The 21,797-nt window shown below is 45.3% G+C and overlaps 1 protein-coding gene across 2 annotated transcripts in view; it reads right to left on the reverse strand.

Moving 5' to 3' along the window:
• The window catches only part of Vwa8 (von Willebrand factor A domain containing 8), a 320,110-nt gene that overhangs the window by 32,410 nt on the left and 265,903 nt on the right, over positions 1 to 21,797 (reverse strand). For both annotated transcript variants that reach the window (XM_034497994.2, XM_076930688.1), the window contains one exon: positions 2,890 to 2,998. In XM_034497994.2, coding sequence (XP_034353885.1) covers positions 2,890 to 2,998 — 109 coding nt within the window. The remainder of the gene's footprint in view (positions 1 to 2,889; positions 2,999 to 21,797) is intronic.

A 21,797-nucleotide genomic window follows, 5' to 3' on the forward strand; every position in this document is an offset into this window, starting at 1 on the left:
GCCCTAAATGAGCGGCCCTGTGATAGTGATGGTAAACATTACACAGCCACTAGTTAAAGGCAACTCTCCTTCTAGTTATTTATTTTCCCTAAAATACCAAAATAATTTATAGATAAAATTTCTTTTGTTTTAAAAATCCTGAAAATGACTCACAGAGAAACTGAATGGCATCTCTATGGCCTCACGTCACTTGCTTAGCCAGGAGCTGACACTGATAATTATGAAGGTTTAACATTCAGTTTTGAATAATGCTTGACAGATAAACATCATTAGCTTCAGAAGAGTTGTTCAGTATAAGCCCAAGTTTACAGGCCCAGAAGTACATGTCATGTAGCGCTGCATGAGCTACTTACTCAAAAGTGAAAGTCAGATGCCTATAAGGCTAGGTATGAAAGTCAGATGCCTATAAGGCTAGGTATGAAAGTCAGATGCCTATAGGGCTAGGTATGAAAGTCAGACACCTATAAGGCTAGGTATGAAAGTCAGATGCCTATAGGGCTAGGTATGAAAGTCAGACGCCTATAAGGCTAGGTATGAAAGTCAGATGCCTATAAGGCTAGGTATGAAAGTCAGACACCTATAAGGCCAGGTATGAAAGTCAGATGCCTATAAGGCTAGGTATGAAAGTCAGACACCTGTAAGGTTAGGTAGGCAGTATTTTAAGTATTTAAGTATGAATGATTTATTACCCATGCTCCCAGATAACTATCAACTAGGTCCCTTGTTTATGCACATGCAATTTAGGAACTTAATGAGAATCCAGTATTTGAGAGGCAGTGCCATATTGTACAGTCTAGCACAGTACTGCAAGTTGCTTGAGTAACTAAGACAGATTGAGTTTGAATCTTGTTTCAATTCAATAGCTGGGTCATCAGAGAAATCCCTCATCTTCTCTGAGTCTCAGTGCTAACCTACAACATGGGTTGGCAATACCTGCATGATGGGATTTTCACACAGCTAAACTTCTTGGGAATGTATCTGGCATGCAATAGGAGCTACATAAGTGAGTGCCTTCATGATAGTTGTTTGATTCAGTGACACAGAGAGTGAGGTCATTTCTAGATTCATATGGTGGAAAATTGGAAACCTTTTAGACTTTGGATAAGTTATGTTACTCTCCCCCACTAGAGCTTTGATTTGTCTAATAAATTAAAAATGAGAACTTGGCATGAAACTCTTTGCTTCATCAAAGGCCAGGTAGGTCACTTCCTTTGGGGAAGCACCATGAGAGCAGTAACATCTATTAATCACAGTATTTCAGTCTTTTGATTGAGGACATCTTATTTCATTTAGAAGTGGGTGGTGGAAAATTCCTTCTACACTGTCTCCTTCCCAGTTTCAGTTCCAGCAGGTGTGTGGTGGCATTGTACTGGTTGGCAGTGACAAGGCCCTGAGCGTGGGGCTGCAGCTTGACCTGCTCCATAGGACTGAGCATAAAAGTCCTCGGGCGCCCAGAGGTGGTCACTTGGATGAAAAAAGGATCTGCAACTGTTAGAGACTGCATGGGTGTGGTCAGAATGGGTCACGTGGCCCCTGGGGGGGGGTCAGCTAGGATGGAATGGCCATAAGGAAAGATTTCTTCTCTCCACTCTATACATTCATAAGAAAAGACTTCTCTCCACTCTACAATTCTAAATTCATGTTATTTAAATGAAAAAAAAAATGCTTACAGATGAAAACTTGGACTCCCATCAACCAGTCCATAAGATAGGGGTGGGAGCACAGGGGGAAGAAAGGACCATGATGATGGAAAAGAACCAAATGACTTATTGGCTCAGAGCTGGGTTTAATGTAGAGTACTCCATAGGGCACAAATGACAGGCAGAAAGAGACAAATGGAAGCCCAGGAGCCTTGATCAGCTGAAAGATCCAAGGCTGGGAAGCAGACAGGACGTTTGGTCTGAATAGGTGCTGGAACTAGTAGACTCACGTTTATTAACAAATGAAACTCTGCCTCTGCGTAGGCACTACTGGGAAGCTGACATCTGGCCAGCTTGTTCCACGATGCATTCCATATGGATTAAATATTGTTGGCTTGACACTAACTTCCAGATCAAAGGACACTTCTAAACATAGCCCTTCTTTAAAGCTGATGCTTGGTGAATAAACAGAGTAGGCAAGAAGTCCTGGGCTTATTTGATAGCATATTGTCTCAGCACAGGAACCCATTTCCTGCCAAGGTCCTCAAGGCCAAGAGGCACAGAGCATCCTAGGGGAAGGTGCAGGACTGAGCTGTGCCAGCACTTCTCCTGGCTAGATAGCCAGACAGTGTGCAGTCTGGCTCTGTTCCTGTGGTCCAGCACATGTGTCTGCTGCAGCTGCTGAGAGGAAAAAGGAAGACGGCAGGCTTGGGAACAATGGTCTAGGAGGGCAGCCAAGAGGAAGGAATGGCACCCGGCCATCAGTGCAAATCACACCAACCTTATCTCCAAACCACGGACCTCCACAGACTCCCTTCTCAGATGTGGACAAGAGCCATTTCTTCCCCACATTAGTTGTCCAAGAGCTTGCTGTGCATTTCTGGCACAATTCCAAAGGCAAGGAATTGAAAAGAAGGACGGACACTCCAGTGACCATGTTCCTTAGCCCGACGGCTGTGACCCGTGCTCTCGGTTCATATTTAATCCTTAGCCTGACCTCGTGAGACACATAACCTTACCTCCCTCCTTTACAGACGAAGCGTCCACAAGCGAGGGGTCACGGCTTTAGGTCATAGGGTGGCAGAGTCTGTGGGGTTCCCAGTGTCATGCAGGGGCAGAGGGAGAGAGCACGTCTACAGAGTGAGACAGGCTGAGGACAACCAGCACTGGGACTATCTCAGGGCTGGAATGCTGGCCTTGACACTTAAGAAAATCTGCCAGGACCCAGGAGAACTCACATGCTACCAACCTGTTCCACCAGCCCAGGTATTGCCACCCACATGGGGCATGTTGTCGGGGTCCTCCTTGCCATGTTTAGGGTCACTCACGTCTTCATTAATGTCTCTTTCAATTGTTATCTGAAAAGAAGAGTTGAAACACGATCACTCTCCTGTGAGCATGAGGTGCTGCATGACGGATAAAACTGTTTCTCTAAGTCCTGAGGGGTGGTACCCTCAGCTCACGAGAGGCTGGGTCTGGAAAAAACTTCATCACATTTAATATCCATTTGGTTGGGAAGGAAAATTAATATTTTAAAAAGAAAAGAAAAGAGTGAGGGCTGAGCTGTGTTCAGCTTTAGAGTTCTGCTGGAGAAGTGCTCTGAGCGCTCTCCTCGATCCCTTCAAACACTCCGTCTCCACTGTCACTGAAGCTGCACCCTCACCAATGGCCTCTCCTGGCCTTTCACAGTGCCAAGCCACAGCTGCCCCCCCAGGACACCTTATGCCTACAAAACTAGTACCACCTGGGAGATGTGTACACATGCCCAAGTTCAGTTGCCGGTATAAAATGCAGCCAGCCTTACCCTCTCCTCCTCTCTGGCCCACAGCTTCTGTGTGCTGACCCTGGGGACACACTCTCAGGAGGCTTCACCTCACTGAATCCGAGCTCCAGTTCTCAGTCCCAGTGACCAGCATCAACTGTCCCAGTGAAGTAAAGGTTTTGTGTCAGTGGTACAGGTCTCTTATTATCACAGCACTAGCTGACCAGACCCTACAGATTCTCAATTAAAGTCCATCACATGAATGAACTGGTAAGAGTCTTTGGGATTCACAAATTACCCTCAGAAATCCACAAGCAAGCCCTTCATCGCCCGCAACGTTCAGCATTCTTTTTCAGGTTCTGATACCGCTTCTTAAGCTTGGCACTCAATGGCTATTCATTCCACAATTCTGTCCAAACCAGCGCTGCCAGGTCTGTCACAGCAGCACCCATGACAGTGCTGCCGATTTCTGTCCTAGTTACACTTCTGTGCTGTGACAAAGGCCATGTGGGGAGGAAAGGCTTATTTTCAGGTCGCAGTCCATCACTGAAGGGATCCAAGGCAAGAACTCAAAGCAGGAACCTGGAGACAGGGTTGCTGCTTACTGGCCTGTTTGCCCCATGACTTACTGGCTCAGCCTGCTTTCTCATACCATCTAGGACCCCGGAGGATTGGCACTACCTCCAGAGGACCAGGCTCTTCCACGTCAATCATGAATTAAAAAATGCTCAACAGACTTGCCTATAGGCCAGTCTGAGAGAGGCATTTTCTCAATTAATGTTCTTCTCTCCAGATAACGCTAGCTTGTCTCAAGTTGACAAAACAAAAGCAAAACACAGAACACACACAACCAGGAGAAGGGAGACTGAAGGACTGAGGAAGATACTTAATATCAATAGCTCTTTTTGTCTCCTCCCTTCCTCTGACCCCCACCCTCAACACACACATGTACACACATGTGTGCTAGTTCTAACACTGGTCCAAGCAAGCACAGGTCTAGTAGAAGAACGTTTTGGATACTGGTTTTCACTTTGGACTGTGTGTGTGTCCTTTCTGGTCTGTTGTTTATTTTAAATAAAGAACTCTGAAAGATGCAAGAGAAACAAATCCCCATGTGACAGGTAGCTTCGCTTTAGTTCACATTAGTTCTCTCCTGTAGACTCTGCGCACAGGCCAGCCAGTCTGCTAGGAGACTTTTGAGAAGTAAGTACTAAAAAGATGACAAGGCAAAAGAAGAGGCCTCACTAATAACCTCCTCAGGAACCCCCGGGTCATGTCTTTGATATTCCATGGACACTTATAATGGCTATCAGAGAGGCAGAAAACAGGCTAATGGCTTTGGCCAGAGAGGAGCAAGTTTTGTCAGGCCGTCTGCAGGGAAGCGCCTCTGCTCACATTGCCACAGACGACCCTCATTCCAACCCCAAAGAAGACATTTCAAAATAGACTAATTCTTGACAGAAACATCGCACAAACCCTGATTTATTTCACAGAAACACATACTGTGAAATTCCAGGAATATTTAATTAGGAGCATGGCATCTGGGGAGTTTATCTAATTTTGAACCATCTGGCCAGTAGTCTCACTCACAGGAACACATTTCTGTAGGTGGAGCAGGGCAGCCGCCTGCTCTGGCAGACGGAGGCGTGCTAATGGGCACTGCCATTCAGAAGCAGACAAGCCCCTGACTTCTTTCTTGAATGTGCTGAGGTGTGGCTGGAATGCCTGTTCTCGAGCACTGGGCTCGTCTACCAAAGCTCAACAACGTCATTCTAATGGGCAAAATAGACACTGCTGCTGAATTCATACGAGGAGATAAACATGTCCCCCGAGCCAGAGAACAGCCCCTCATAATTTTTGGCATAATTTGACACATGTGCTAACCCCCTTGACATATTCCTCACAGCAGATGGACTTTAATCCGTATTAGGGCAGTGTGATATAATCCTAAGAACCATTATCCTCCTACACATGAACTAAACGGAAGAAAACAGGGATCTTGTAAACTGCAACTCATAAAATGTTCCAGAGTGAAGTAATGAGGAGCCAGACCCGAGAGGGCACCTGACTCACCAAAGCCCTATAATTCTGGGAAAGGCCCATATATTTTAGGCTCCTCCTTGAGTTTATAATTTAAAAAAAAACTAAACTAAACTAAAATTCAGTAAGATGGTATAAATGGCCAGGTCATAATTCTGGGAGGAAGATTAACTCTTGGAGGTCTGACTGGACCACACAGTTGATTATTGCTGTCCACAGCGGGACTGAGAGTGGCATGGCAGACTCTTCTAGGTCCCTGCCCAATGTTCATTCTCTCTTCTTCCCTTCGACAGAAGCCAGAACAATTATGGGTGGTGGAACTAAGCATGGTCTTTCCATTTGGCCTTACCATCAACTGGTCTAGAGATGTGACCTGAGATGTCAGAGAGAGAGTGTCAGGAGGCTGCTGAGAAAGAGTCTCCTCCCAGGTCAGAAACACGGGCTGAGGAGCTCCCCACTACACGGCAGGGATTATCCTGGCCAACCCTTAGCACACACGTGTGCACAAAGAAACACACATATGCATGTGTACATGTATACACACATGCACATGCACACGCATGCGTACACACACACACACACACACACACACACACACACACACACACACACACACAGACACTTCCTGCCAGGCCCACTTGAGGACATAACAAAGCACCATAGCCTCTGCCTGTGAACTACAGGACATTAGAGATCCATAGAAGAGACTCAAGTCGTTATTTAGCAGCTGACCTAGTTACTGCTGTGATCTTCTACAGGAGGAAGTAAGTGTTGTTCTAGTTGAAGCCACGCTACAGTGGGTTTTCTGCCACTTGAAATTAAGCATAGGCAACAATTTGACTGGTATATGAAGGACAAGTGGGAGACAGTAGTGAGAGGCTAAGGCCTGGACTGAGAGTGCCTTACTTCTGATGAGAAGACAGGCCTTGAACTTTCTGACAAGACCATTTCCACATGGGGCAGAGGATTATACCTCAGTGGTAAAGTGCCTGCTGGTATTCATGAGGCCCTAGGCTAGATCTGCACTCTGCCACCAATCAACAAAACAATCCATAATGAAACCAGTACGTTTAGTCGCCAGCTATTTATTTATTAGCAGCTAATTTAACCTTACCCTGATTCCTGAGCATGTTGGTAATGAATCTGCTGCTCACTGGAATAACAAGTGCTTAAAGCAGAGCTGCTTTTCTTCTGGTGAGACGCAGTGTAAGGGAACAGAAGAGTATAGGATATTTCAGGCTGTGATGAGGTAGGTACAACACACATCCCCCTGAAGCACAGCCCGTTCTTACCCACAGGCCGGAATGTTCTTTCATAGATCCTGATAGAGTAAAAGCCACGTGAGTGTGTTCCTAGGAATGATGGCCTTTCATGATAAGAAATTGACCATAGTCAGTTTTATACATAACCTGCTCCTTCTACAATGGTAATGCAGGATTAAAATGCCTCTGTCTCACCAGTAGCTTCTGTGTGTCCCAATTTTCCTCCCTGGCAAAGCTGGCCAGTTTGCAATTCATCTTTAGTCCCTGCTGCATCTGTTTCACACATGCAGTGACCTGCCCTCTAATCTCTCAGCCTTCCTAAAAGCCTTCCTCCCAGCTTTTCCTCACTAGTAACCACGGCTTTCACTGCTTCTATAGCATGCTTGCCCAGCCTGCTGGGGGCCCTAGGTCCAGTTCCCACCGGCTGTATGGCCTTCCAACAAGTCCATGGCGACATCGGCACAGCAATCCTAGTTACTCCAGTTGCCTGCTGTTTTCCAACACCACAAGGCACCTGTACTTCAATTACTGTTATTACTAATTAATAATTCAGGTCTTTTTTTTTTCCCTTTTTCTTCCTTTCATAGAAGGTCCTGGAATCAAAACGCAAGCAGAGATACAGGAGGGGGAGGGGTGTGTGTGTTTGTGTGTGTGTGTGCAAGAGACTGACATGCTTGCCTGTGATGTTATGGATGAGTTCTGTCCTGCAGAGCCCTATATCCTGGTGTGAAAGAATTCTGTTTTTTTCCTGTGAATTTTCAAATGACTCACGGGCACTTTCCTCCTGACTCTGGGCTGGACCCTTTGTTCACCTCCCCAAACTCACCTACCACCTCCACCCCACAGCTTAGCCTCACCTTTCTCTTTCCCGCTAAGCACCCCTGGAGGCTTTGCACACTTTCATTTGGGGTCCAAGTGATGTGCCTGGTACATATTCTATAACGCGTGCCTCCCGTGTCGCCCCACGCCCGTGGAAGAGAACCACGAGAGACAGTATTTGGGTAGTTACTGTAAAACGAGGACTTTACTTCTTGTCACGGTAAAGCGGAAAGACGCGGAAGGGGTGAGACGCGGAAGGGGCCTAGCTTAAATACAGCCTAGAGTGACGTATTCACTTCTGATTGGCTGTTCGCTCACCACCCAATATTATACCTCGGGATTGGCCAGTGACTTTGGCGCGCCTTTTGCCTTTTGCCTTTTGCAACTGCGCAGTCAGTTGTTTACAAGTGGGAGGACAGGATGTCCACGCCATCTTGGAATGGCAAATCACTGCGGCTCCCAACAATATTCTAAAATGTTTGAAAAATTATAGCTCTAAACACCCTTTCTCCATCTAGATGTTTAGAATATACCTTATGTTATTCAGTATTTCAGTTTACAAAATCTTTCTCCCTTGCCCTCTATGCCAGGAGCCATTTCTATACAACAACAACAACAACAACAACAACAACAACACCCCATCCAAATGAAAATGAGCAATATTTCACAGACCTCACAGACCTGAACTGAAAGGAGAGAAGAGACGCCACCTTGCTAATGTGTGACTGTATCTTTTATTCCCGACAGCAGTAGTCACACTGGCCTTGTGTATAATAGGTTTGTAAGGAATGAGCATCAGAACTGCTCGGAGACAGAATTGTAAGCGTTAACTTTCTGGATATAATCTCAAACCAGGCTCCATTTCCTGTGAACAGATGATGGGCCCTGTCCAGTCCTGCGTGCCAGCCCACAGGTGGCACACAGCAAGGCCACTGGACAGCAGGTCATCTTTTAACAGGCAGAAACCACTCCTGCCTGTCGGTTCTCAGTGGTGCTAGGTTCAGATCCTGTGCATCGCCAGCTTGACTCTCCTGCCTCTGGCCCACCTTCCCACTAGACACCTGAGAGGCTTCCAGGCACAGCCCGAGTCCATGGAGATGGTCTCCACTTGTTACCAGGCCCAGACAAATTATCTGACTGGCTGCTAAAAATAAGACAGTGTTGCAAAACCCTCTGTGTAAAGTCACTTCTCACTCTTCTCTGCGTACCCTGCTTGTTCTCTTTCTAAGTTCAAACAGGAATAACAAATGGAGATTTTCAGACACTCTGGAAATAGAGGGTGAGAAATGATGGGGTCAAGGTGATTTTTGTGGGCTTTACTTAAAAAATGAACCTTTGAGGGAAACCAAATGTTTTTGTCATTGAGTGCAGGTGAGTGACTCTCCCCAAAACAAAACAAAAACAACCCTTCCCCCCCCACCCCCCCTGCAAGCACTAATGCCTCACAAATCATTGGCACAGCTACACTTTCCTGGCAGACACACGATTCCCTCCTGGTACCAATCCACAGAAGGACAGTCAGGATTCTAAACAGCCATGAAAACATGTTAGCTAAATTCCGAGAAAGGAGGGGTGGGGCAAAAGGTTGGGTCTTTATATATTCCACCTTTTCTATTTTTGCCTGGTAATTTAAAGACCCTTCTAAAAGGTGATATTCAACACCGCTGACCTCCTTCAACACCGACACCTCAAATATGGTCAAGACTGTGTCAATGTTTCTGGTCTGCAGTATGGAACATGTCCCTGGCAGTAGGTGCTTAATGCCCTGCAGTGTTGCTGAAGTTAAGTGGTGTCCTGTGGCAATTCCTGGCCAGGTGACTACAGTTTATGATCTGGTTTTGTGCCTTCTCCAGAACAGAAGGCAACATATAAAGCAGTTTTGTAAGGTGCTGAGGCAGCCAGGAACGAGAAGGGTGAGTGGAAAAGTCATTCTTACCATCACAAGCAAAAGGTGGTTGTGCTGTGACCCAGTGTCTACATAGCTTGGAAGCAGCCACCATAACTATGTCACAATGCATTTAGCATGGGGAGCTCTTTTCTGAAAATAGGGACACTAAGTAAATAGTCCAGGCAGGTCACTGATGCAGAGTCCCTGTGGGAGGTATTTCTAGTGACAAACCTAGCAACAAACTGTTTTTTTTTTTTTCTTCCTTTCTACTGAAGAAAGCACTTTCCATATCACCGTGTTCTGCTGCTAGCCATCATTTCTTCCAGGTACACCATGATGCGTTACCATCTCAGGCTGTGAAAATGTTTACAAAGCCCTTCCCTAGTCTGCTTACCCCTACTTCCTTTCAGGTTCCCCTAGGTAGTGGAGTCCTTATAAAACCGCATGACAACACCCAGAGGTAACACTCTTCCTCTTTCCCACAGGCACAGCATGGTGACTTGTGCACTCTCTCATAGCCACTGTGGGTCAGACTGATCCATCAGAACATAACATCATAGCATGAAGAGCAGCTACAGGAAGAGGCAGCCTATGCAGCTCAGGGGTGGAAAGTGTTTGCAGCCAATATGGTGCCCAAGGCTCATGGGATGAGGGAGTCTTCCACACTGCTTCACTGGCCCAAAGCTTCAGCCAGGACATGAGCAAAGTTACAGACTGAATTACAGCCCACTTCCACATGTGTTTACTACATAGATCCACGCACATTTTTGTATGTATTCATGCACACATAGGTACCGTCTACCTTGATTTTTTAAAAGAGGGTCTATCCTTGTCTTGGACCTTACTGACTAGGCTAGGCTGTCTATAAGCCTCAGTTATCCACCTGTCTCTGCCTCCCCAGTGCTGGGATTGTGAGTACACGCCACCACTCGTGTGCTTTTCTGACTTGGGTTCTGAGAATCGATCTCAGGCCCTCACATATGCACAATAAGCACTTTACCAACAGCACCTACTCTGTATACTTTTAAAAATGATCTCTTTCATGTATGCGAGTATTTTCCATTCATGTCTGCATGCACACCATTTGTGTGCCCTGTGACTGTGGAAGTCAGACAGAGTCAGGCCTGCTGAAAGTGAAGTTATGAATGGTTAGCCATCAGGTGGGTGCTAGGAACCGAATCCAGGTGCTTGGTAAGAAAAACAAGTGCTCTTAACTCCACCTCCTAACACACATTGCTAAAAGAAACCATTGGTTGATAAAATAGCACTCCCACCAGTCAGTGCTATGGGACATAAAGGAAGATATGAATTGGATCCCAGCATTGTATGGATTCTGGGCGAGTACTCAGAAGCCACGACTGGCTTGTGCTCCACCCAGCAGCAGCAGCGATACTCGGTCCTCTGCAGCTCAGACAATGACTATGGGAGAGGCCCTGTCACCAGAGCCATGTCAAGGCTATAGAATGGTGAGTTGTGGGGACTCTTTAGTGGGGAAAGAACATTATTAGACTTAATGAAATATACTTTAATTTTTGTTTGAAGGCTCCTTACCATGGGAACAAGTTCAGAATTCTAAATACCAGCAAGTAGAGCGTTCCAGCTACTCTCAGAGCATTGTTAAGATGTCAGGTATCATTGGTATAGCTACCCAGTGATGAGAAACACTCAATCAGTACAATACTCATAACTGACCCAGGTCTCACATAAGCACACAGGTGAGTAGGTTATCCTCTCTTTCACTCAGTTCTAAGGTATCTTAAAGAGTGTAAGTCTGTCTACTTCCCACTTATACCTCAGACTACCCTTTTCCTAAAAAGACTGGAGCCAGTCCACCCTGCTCTTCCTCCTGTGTGCCTGTCTCCTTCCTTTAAAACACTCACTTGGCCCCTCTGTGCCACCTCCTTCAACAGCACCGGGCTTAGGAGATTCCGGGCTTCAGGTAGCACAGCCTTTGGGAAGTGGTACTGGGAAGGTCTGGGCCAAGGGTACCATGGCATGGATCACACTGAAGGGACAGAACACTTAGTCCAGGGTCATGGGGCTGAATGGGGTAAGTAGGTTGGCACAGGCTTTCCCTCCTCTGCATCTTCCAGGCTCTGTCTTGTCCTGTAACTCTGTATGACACTTAGGGATATCTTCCTGTCTGTCTCCTGTGGGCACTATGGTACCCCAGGAATGAATACTTCACCTTATCAGGGCTGTGTTGTCCCATGAGGCAGCTTAGCAGAAACATTCCCTATAATCCATTTGCCTTATTTTGACATGATTTACTGCTATTTTCCTGGGTGAGACACAGAGAATTAGGGTAGGCAGCTGTAAGCACAAATGCCATACAAGGAAGGTGGTTGAGAGGTTCCAATAGTGTTGAAAGGAGGGGCTGACAGCAAATGACAGGAGGCTGAAGGCGAAACCCAAACTTGAGCCTCATGGCTCCTAACTTGCTGTGTTATTCTGGACCCACTTTGCCTTTCTGGGCCTGATGTTCTCGTTTTCCAAATAGAACCCCAGTCTGTGTTCTTCCTAGTTGCAGACTCTTCATATTGGTCCCCACCTCCAGACACTTTGGTTCTACTTCAGTCCCCAGGCTCAATGTAAACAAAACAAAGTTGAGTTTATAGACCAGTGTGGGATTGTTACTTAAACACACAGCTTCTCTCCAGACAGGCTCACTTGGGTTTACAGGTTTTTCAGTAGTAGCTTGATGTCCTGGCGGAGCGGGCTTTACTAGGAGTTAGAAAACTGCCTTTCCATACTGTTTCTGGCACTAACTGGAGAATTGGTTTTGGTTGAAGTTCCTTCCCTTCCCTTCATTTTCTTGGAGTGGAAAGTGGGGAGGCTGGCACCAGCATGTGAGTCAGGTCAGCTCTGCTGAGTGGGGTTGTTTCCCATGGTCATTACAGAGTGAGGCGTGTGCAAGGGTCTACCCTCAACATTAGGAAAGTTACCAGGCAATGTGTGGATCATGCAGGGAGGTACGAGCAAAACGGTGAACTTCTATGGATGAAGTCAGGAAAAACCATGACTGTACATCAACATACATGCGAGAGATTTAGGGAAAGAGAGAATTCAGTGTCAGAAGACAGGTGCTTTCTCCTGGGCTCTGCATCATGACGGGCTCCATAGACTTCAGTGTAAAACTACATAACTTAGAAAAAGATTTATGGGCTCCTTTCTTCCTTGCCAGCAAGCATAGTAGGTCTGACCTGAACCACAGGCTGTTTTCCTAGGTTCCTAAAGGGTGCCTGGAACCACAGATAGAACCACACACACAACTCAAATGAAGTTGATACATTGGGCACAGTAAAAGGTGGACAATAACAATCAATAATAAACAGACAACTTGGAACAACAGGCTGCAATCAACTGGCCAGAACCATTTTTTTCTTGCACTTTAGGGCCAATATTAAGCAAAATAAAGGTTCCCTGAACACAAGCACTGTGATACCACAACCATCCTCCTGACAGGCAAGATGACAAAGTGACTTTGGGTAGCTCAGATGTATGTCCCAGTGGGGGAGGGAGCAGAGTAGGAAAGTGCAAGCACTCCTGATGCTACCCAGGGCAGGGCAAAATCTTAAAACATATGAAGCATTTATGCCTAGAATCTTTTACTAGCTGTTTTTGGATCACAGAAAGTTCCAGAAAATGAAGCCATGGTTAGGAGCTGAGACTGTCATTACAGTTTATTTACTATGTATTGGCTATGAGTCAGACATAGGGCCTTAAGGATGTGCAGCCCAAAGAGACCTGGTTCTGTGAAGTTTCCCCCAGGAGCAGGAGGAACCTGGACTCAGTAACCAGTTCGGAGAGTAGGGAAGAGTACCAGACCAGGGGCAGCAGGATATACAACAGTAGGTGGAGCCAACTGGCAAGAGGTCAGGACTAGAAGAGGCAATACAGAAGGCGATTTTGAATGAAGGCAGCCAGAAGGAGTGGGCAGACACTGACTAAAGACAGGCTTGCAGTTGACTGCATACACGAGAGCCTCTGCCTGGGTTCATACAGACCTGCTGTAGCACCCAGACCTGCACACTGGAAACTCAGAGAGGTTCATAAAGAGGAGATGCCTCATCCTAACATGCACCCGCTGAACCAAACAACTCAGTCCTTGCATGCAAACACATTTCGTGTAATTTAGCTACAGTTACTTCACAGTTGCTGTGAAGCATCTGCACGCCAGCAGCCTTGGCATCTGGGTGACCCCATGTTCAATACTGGTCTGGTACACACACTCTAGGAAACCTTACACAAGATTTAAACTCTTGGAACCTACTATTTTTCAATCTTACCCCTTAGCCATTGCATAACACTTAAAAAAAAATAACATTTCCAGATTGAAACCTTTTCTATCTATGTGAGAGTGACTCATCACATGAAAAGCACCATCCAAATGTAAGATACATTAACAATATGAAATACGACAGGGTGTGGGAGAGAGAGAGAGAAAGAAGGAGAAGGAGGGAGAGAGAGAGAAGACAGAGAGAGAGAAGGAGAAGGAGGGAGAGAGAGAGAGAGAGAGAGAGAGAGAGAGAGAGAGAGAGAGAGAAATACAGAGAAATCATTTGTGTTTTTTTTAAGAGTGCTCATTTTGGTAGATTCCCACAATTTCTATAACTATTTTATTTTATTTGTGCATGTGTTTTTTGAACAGCCTGAAATCATGAAAATGAATAAGTTACCTGGAAAGAGTGTGGGAGCGTGACCCAGGTGGGAGTGTAGCATGAAGGAGCCCAGAAAGAAGTGGACAAGATAGGCAGAGGAGAGGTGGGTGATAGAGAGCTCAGAGTGTGGGACTGCGTGCAGCATAGGGCCAGAGGAGAAGTACAACCACAAAGCTCATTGAATCCAGCATGCTCACGGAGGACGGGATGAAGTCAGCAGTGGAGGCAAGTGGATGGAGGTCTGGAAGTACAGCCAAGGCAGACAGATAAGGACTTAGTTTTTAAGTCCTTAAATAATAAATAAAAAAATAAGGCCAGGACATAGGATCCCCTGGAACTGGAGTTACAGATGGTTATGAGCCGCCATGTGGGTGCTGGGAACTGAACTTCTGCAAGACCAGCCAGTGTTATTCATCACCGAGCCATCTCCCCAACTTCATTAGTGAGCACTCTTAGCCAGCCCTGCAAACAATGATTTTAAGAAGTTTAGCAGGAGCAGGAAAGGAACAATGTCATGTGTGTGTATGTGTGTGGAGAGGGGCTTTGGGTCTTAGAGACATGCAGACATTACAGAACTCCTTAGAGAGACTGGGCTTTAAAAGACACTTTCAATCTCAAAAGAATTTCTGAAAATCTACATATGGTCCTTTAACCGGAGGTTTTGTAAGACCATGGCTGTCTGTTTAGAGGTAAAGACAGTTTGCTGGGTGTGAGAGGGATCAGGTGAGGTCAGAACAGCGAAGTCTGAATTCTGGATGAATTCCAAGTTTGTGGAGTGGAGAGGAGCCACCATGTGACTGGCCTTCCCAAAGGTGAGCCTGTTTCCCATACAGCACCTGCTTTTGCTTCTCTGTAGTCACCCAGCACCTTGTCCTCACTGCCCCTTGGTGACAAGAGTCCTATTCATCCAGGTGCTTTATCCGTTGCAAACCTGTCCCCCTGGTGTGCATGTGCCGAGCTGCACATTGTTGTTGCCTTTCACGGAGCACAACCTTTAGAATGTTTGTTTAAAGGACAGAAGCTTTCCAGATCCTAAGGAAGGCTGGCATACGGTGAGGTATCTCCTTGAGAACAGACTCTCAGATCCTGACAAATGGGTGGGCCACCTCTGGAGTGCTGGGCTCTTTGTGTAGACTGTATGCATAGCCATTCTGTTTTAGGGAGCCCAGCTAAGAAAATTCAAGGAAATGAAACAACACCCCTCCCATGCTCCCATTCTTCTCAGATAACAAAAGACAGATAATTATCTGACGCATTTCTCAATATGAACAAAATAGAGAAGTGACCTTTCTGTCGGTACCTATTCACTGCAATGATCCCAGCCGCAGCCAGGATGGTCAGGCTTGGGGATGCTGAGGAAGCAGGGGCTCAGCTGAAGCGCCCCAGCCTGTCACAAATGCTGGAACGTTTAACAGGCAGCCAGACCTGGATGGCTCACAGTCACCCCTAGGGAGTGATAAATGCTCCTGCTGGTAGACTTCTATAAACTGAGACACAATGATTTTTTTTTTAAAGGATATTCCCTGTGCTCAATAAACCTGAATGTTGTAAGCCTGAAGGATGGCTAGCCTAAGAAGAAAAATAAATCAATCTGGCAAGAAAAAGCAATCATTTGGAGTGTTGGTAGATTAAGCTAAATGTACAGGGTATTGAATTCAGTGGTTTAAAATTCCTATGCTTGCTAGCTGAAAGTCCCCACTTCTAGCTTTTATGCCATTTATAAAATGCACTGTGGGGGTAAGAAAGGGTAATGGTGCTGTCGGTGTGATCGAAGTGTAGTACATGCTTTATGAAATATCATTAAAAGCTACAGCAAACGTTACAGTGTGAAGCCTTGTTCAGACTCACCTGTTGTCACCTGACAACAGCAAGGAAAAGCCACTCAACGCAGTGGACTATCTCAACAAGTGAAAACTTACAGGAGGTTCTGGGAAGTAACATTTTGAGCTTGAATCAAAATACCAAAATCCTGACTGCTTCATTTTAGTTAAAAAGCAGATGCAATCAAAGAGGACAATGAGTCTGAACCAGGGAAGAAACGTAGGAATCATGTGAGAACTCCACCCACTCTGTCCAGACCCCGTCCACAGTTTGCTAACAGAGGCTGCTTCCCTCCCCAGTGGCCTTGCTCGTTCCTCTACCACCTGCCTGCATAGAGCGCTGGAGGGAGCAGTACTGCTGTCCATGGGTGCTGGGGGAGGGGAAGATGTACAACGAATACCTGAAGTAAGAACAGGAGTTTTTATACAGGAAAGCAAAGTTTAAAGAAAAAAGTTTTTCACCCTCCGCCCTACCACCGGTGTCCAGGTGCCTGTAAAGGCCAGAAGAGGACGCTATATCCTTTGAGCTGGAATTACAAGTTGTTGCGGGTCACCTGACGTAGGTTCTAGGAACTGAACTACTCTGGGAGAGTAGCAAGCACTGTTAGCAAGCACTGAGCATCTCTCTAGCCCCTGCACATCTTAAAAACTATTGTTACTGAAATGTCTGCCCACTGGAGAGGGGCCAGAGCTGCTGTAGAATGGACTGTAACTCACAATCACCACTCAGATCTCCCTGTTCCTACCAGTAAAAGTCCAGTTAAGTGATTGAAAACACTGCCTTAGTCTTAACACAATCGCATGCTAACAACTATCATGGCTGGACGTTACACAGCTTAGCCCTTTAGTGGAGGGCACTGTGCAATTTGGGTACTAAATTAAACCTTGTTTCTTGGTACCAATCAACATGGCAACACTGTTTGAAGAAGTGAGAGACAAGGAGTTAGACAGACACACAGGGGAGGGGCCAAGGCTAGGTGATAGAGATGGTGAACTTCCAAGATGGCTGCTTCTTCTTCAGTCTCCTGACGTGAAAGAAAACCTGGTATTTTAAAACAAGGTCCTCGTAGGCTTTTGTCTCCCACCAGCAGGCTACCTGGTGATGGACTGGCTGGACAAGTTAAGGCTGGATCAGAACATGTTACAAAACAGTTGGGGGCCAATCAGCTATCTTATCATTCTTCAAACTAACCAGTCCTGACCTAGGGGAGGAAAATTCTGCAGGGACTTAAAAACTCCAGCTCTCAAGAAGAGACGGGGCTTTTTGGCTTCTGCTTTACAGAGGGTATTTGTCTCTGTGTGTCTGACACGTGTGTGTTTCCTTGCCCCCAATAAACACATTTTTTTCAACTATTGATTTTATATGCTGCTGTTGGCAGTGCTTGAGCTTTCTCCACAGCTGTAGGTTATGTCTGAGACAGATAACGCATGTGCTATCTATCCTACTCGGGGGTCCTTTTCCTAATTTCATACAGTGCTCCTATGTGCTGGAAGAAGCTCTGGGGCTGGCGCTCCCACAGAATGCATTATAAGTAAAATTTTGGCAAATGTAACTCTAAAACACTAATTATCTAGAAATGAGTAAATCTATGCATGCCTTTCTCCTTACTGCAGGCAAAATTCAACATCCTTTTGTAAGTCCACACAGACAGACCTCATCAAAAGTTGAAGAGAGTGTGTTACTATGCGCTATAATAAAGCAAGATTTTTCCAAAGCCGTGGGCGAATCCTTGGAAGGTCTTGAAGAGATTTTCCTCTAATCTTTATGTGAAGCCTGAGAAAACACAGAATGAAGAGGAGCAGCTTGCCTGTTCTGAGTTTTCTAGAATCATCAAATGTATTTTTTGCCCAGCTCTCTAACAGAAACATTTATTGCTGGCATTAAAAAGCGAACCCTTCAACATGGTCAGAAGTACAGACACTGTAACCTGTCTGCCCAGGTTTAAACTCTGAAGGTCAGAAGTATAGACACTGTAACCTGTCTGCCCGGGTTTAAACCCTGAAGTTCAGAAGTGTAGACACTGTAACCTGTCTGCCCGGGTTTAAACCCTGAAGGTCAGAAGTGTAGACACTGTAACCTGTCTGCCCAGGTTTAAACCCCGGTTCCTGACACACAGCCAGGTAAAGCACCTCATCTATAAGAAGGACAAAGGCACCCGACTCATCCGCAGCGTCACTGTAGGAAATTACACAGAATCACTTGGAATAATCCTTGGCCACACCAAGGCTTATCTAGACTAGCCACTATTATCCTGTTATTTCTGAGAGTGGAAAATATGGCATAGTGTAAATCATCCAGTTTTTAGTAGACATGGATTAGATATATATCATGGTAATATTAGCACTGGGAAAAATAAGTCAGGGCTTTAATCAAGAAGGTTTGTGAAATTTGGGTTGTATAAAATTCTGTGGTCTGTCCAAATCATTTAATGCTTGCGACCTCCTTTGGGAAGTTCGGTGTTGCTGCAGATATTATAAACAGCAAGCTGACCCCTCCTGCCTTGGGCAGCTGGGCCACACTGTAGTGGCCCCTCTTGTGGCTTTACAGCTGCACTGAGAGTTTTCTCACTTTAGAACTCCCGAAAACATGTTTGCTCTCAGTGTCTAAAGACATGGCATGAAGGGGACTTGAGACACTTCCTGTGGTGAACGGTCCACATGACTGCTCCAAGCAAGACTTGAGAAAGATATCTTACAAAAATGAGAAGAAATATGTTCAAGGGCCAGGGGAAAGGCTGCTTCTGAGCTCCCCCTGCAAATTCCAAACTCAAGTTTGTACTTCAATGTCTTCGGCTTGTTTGCTTGTCAACTTCAACATATTTTAAGTCAGATAATACCAAATGTGAAATTTCTTATTTATTCATATATTTCTTGGCATGCATGAAAAAGAAAGAAAACATGCTTCGCTAAACATAAAGAAGAGAACATATACTGCTTTCCCTCTCCTAAAAGCGTTCAGGAGAAGTTTCTTGTATTCCATCTGTTGAGCTGGGAATGAGAATGAAGCTGGCTGCTAAGGAACATCCAGTCACTCGTTAGCTCGTCAGCCCAGGCCTGCTGCTGAGTGTCACTCAGAGGCCTGGGCTGTGCACAGCCCAGCACCCCCAGGATAGTCTATACGTCTTACACAGACCACTGCTAATAGTCACAGTTCTCCATACTGTGCAATTTCCACTTCACAGGGCAGGAAAGTAAAACTCAGAAGAAAACAGCTTATTCACTGACACAAACTGTTGATGCTAAGCCCAGTTCTTGCCAGTCCAAAAGCCAGATTGAGCAGATCTGTTATACTGGCTTTTAATAGAGAACTTGCTCTTAAAAGTTCCAGAATTCTACGTTTTCCCTTTTAACTCATGTGTCAGACAGATGTACAGGAATCCACGTACATCAGTAAGGAGACATTTGCAAAGGACCAGGGCACCCTCCAGAAAGTCCAGTAACAGGTGCTGTATGTCCACTGATAGTTGTGAGAAGGACCCGGAGATTTCTTTGTCACAGGACACTGGGTATGATATATAATCCCTCAGAGGTGGTATTTTCTCATATGTAAATGTAACCACTAGCCAGCATCCCAAGGGTGTTGTTACAAGGAGGAGCAATGCTGGGAGGGACAGGTCCTTTGCCTTCCTCTCACCTGGGCTTCCTGGCAATGGCAACAAGGCACATGGTCTTCTCAGTTACAGAAGAAAATAGTCCCATAGAAATACCTTTGAGCAGATGGGTGGCTGACTGACGCTCTGCTTGTGACAAAACCTGGGACCTAAATGTAGATGGGAAGCTTTTATGATACTTTAAAAAAATGTAAGTCATCCTTTGGGTAACCGGAGAAGGGTTTGAATAAATGATGCCTAACCCACTTCTGCATATTCAGTAAGGCTAAACACACATATCCCACTCAAATACACATCTACAGACCATACAATTTTCTTAAATACACCAGGATATGTGCATGAAAAGGGTCCCCTTTTTAAAAGAGAATTTTTAAGAATCCAAAAACCATTATTTGAAACTGCCACCCCGAACACATTCCTTCAATAGAAGTTGAGTGGGTGTAAAGTCATTAAGGGGAGTCATGCTGGCATTGAACATAGGAGAACAAGCTGGCAATTAGGTAATAAATAAGTATTTATCAAAGACTTCAGGCTCAGCCAGCGAAGCTAAGCTCATTCTGAAACCCTGGGAAGATGCTGTCTTGGAGCCCGGCACAGTTAGTGGTTCCTGTACCTCAGGAACAGGCCTCTGGACCAGGCAGCAGCCAGCTTTCCTGAGCCTGATTGCTACTAATTAGGATGATAAAAAAAAAAAAAGATCCCTTTTTTAGTGTTTGAAAAAATAATCTAAAGAATGTTTGGAAGCTCGAGCTTATGGTATTTATCTGGTTCAGGTTTTAAAAATATTTCTATTTTTTAAAAAATTTTCTATCAACAATTAAGCTTTCTGAAATAGCTCTTCCCTTGACATTACTGAGGAGATGGGCTTTATTTCCCCAGAAAAGGAAACAAGGGAATAAAAACAAGGTGACTCAAGGGATGAGGAAGTGTGTTTCTCTGGAGAACAAAAGAGCCTTTCACAGTGTGTCAGAGACTGGACTGTGGGCTTTCCTGAATGTAAACACTGTTCAAATGGGAAAAGGAATTCCATCTATGCCTATAAAAGGTCTCGAACAATAGTTCTTGCTGGAAGCTACATTTAGCACACTGTAAAACAACCTTTTCCTCAAATACTCTGCCCACAGACCTGCAAAGTTTAATCATCCCAGGGGATGAACAGTTCTTCTTCACTTGCAGAGCAGCAACCACAGCCCCTGGATGAGAGGAGATTGCCAGGACGGACAGACAGCAAAGGACAGCCTTCAGGAGTAAGGGATGCTGACACACAGTTTGCAACAGCAGCCGGATGCTTTGCGCTCATTTGGAGTTTAAGGCCCACAGAGCAGATGGCTCACCAGGTTAAGATCACAGAAGGAACAGCAGTTAATGAAAGATTTCCCATTATTTATACATCTCTTCACTGCAGTAAGTTAAAATGGGCACAAATTTTAATATTTAATGGAGCTATGTCAATGAACAAAATTACATCATTATTATAGAAACACAAGTCTTTCCTTACCCATCTCAGATTTTGCAGATATCTAAGTATCACTGTGTCAGTGCAAGTCCTACACAGCCAACCCTGAGGTTCTTCAATATTAAATATTTCTAGGAAATTCTCTACAGAGAGTTTAACAACCTTGTCTGTTACCATTTTGTCTAAGCTCCGCCCCACAGTTACCTGGCAACAGCCAGGTGTGCCTGACTCACTATAAAAGGGGCTGCTTGTCCCTCCTCTGCTCTCTTGCTCTTGCCTTCCTGCTCCCCTTCTTCCTCTCTGTCCATGTGCTCATCTTCCTCCTCCTCTTCCTCCTCCTCCTCCTCTTCTTCTTCTTCTCTTTCTTCTTCTCCCCCTTCCCTCCCTTCCTCCCTCCCTCCATTTCTGTCTCTATTACCCTCTCAACTCCCCTCCACATGCCCTGAATAAACTCTATTCTATACTATATATAGAATATATATATATATATATATATATATATATATATATATATATATATATATATGAATGAATGAACAGGGCCAGCTTTTCTCAGATCACAAAGGACACTGGAAGCACCCTATGATTTGTAAGGTTCCTAAAACTGGTAACAACCAAATATTGACATTATCCATTCAGTAAAGTATTTTCTCTGCATATTTCAAGTCTTACCACTTTCATTTCATTCAAAGAACACTGAGGCTTGTACAGGCAGCTGCTATGACCACACAGTGAGTGCAGGAAGGTCAAGACTCACTCTGTTCTGCCCAATTCTAGAGCTGGGTCCTACAAGGGTTATGGCTGCCTCTATCTCAAGATACTCACAGGAATAAACAGG

The sequence above is a fragment of the Arvicanthis niloticus genome, chromosome 3, assembly GCF_011762505.2.
Source record: "Arvicanthis niloticus isolate mArvNil1 chromosome 3, mArvNil1.pat.X, whole genome shotgun sequence".
In the NCBI taxonomy this organism is placed as follows: domain Eukaryota; kingdom Metazoa; phylum Chordata; class Mammalia; order Rodentia; family Muridae; genus Arvicanthis; species Arvicanthis niloticus.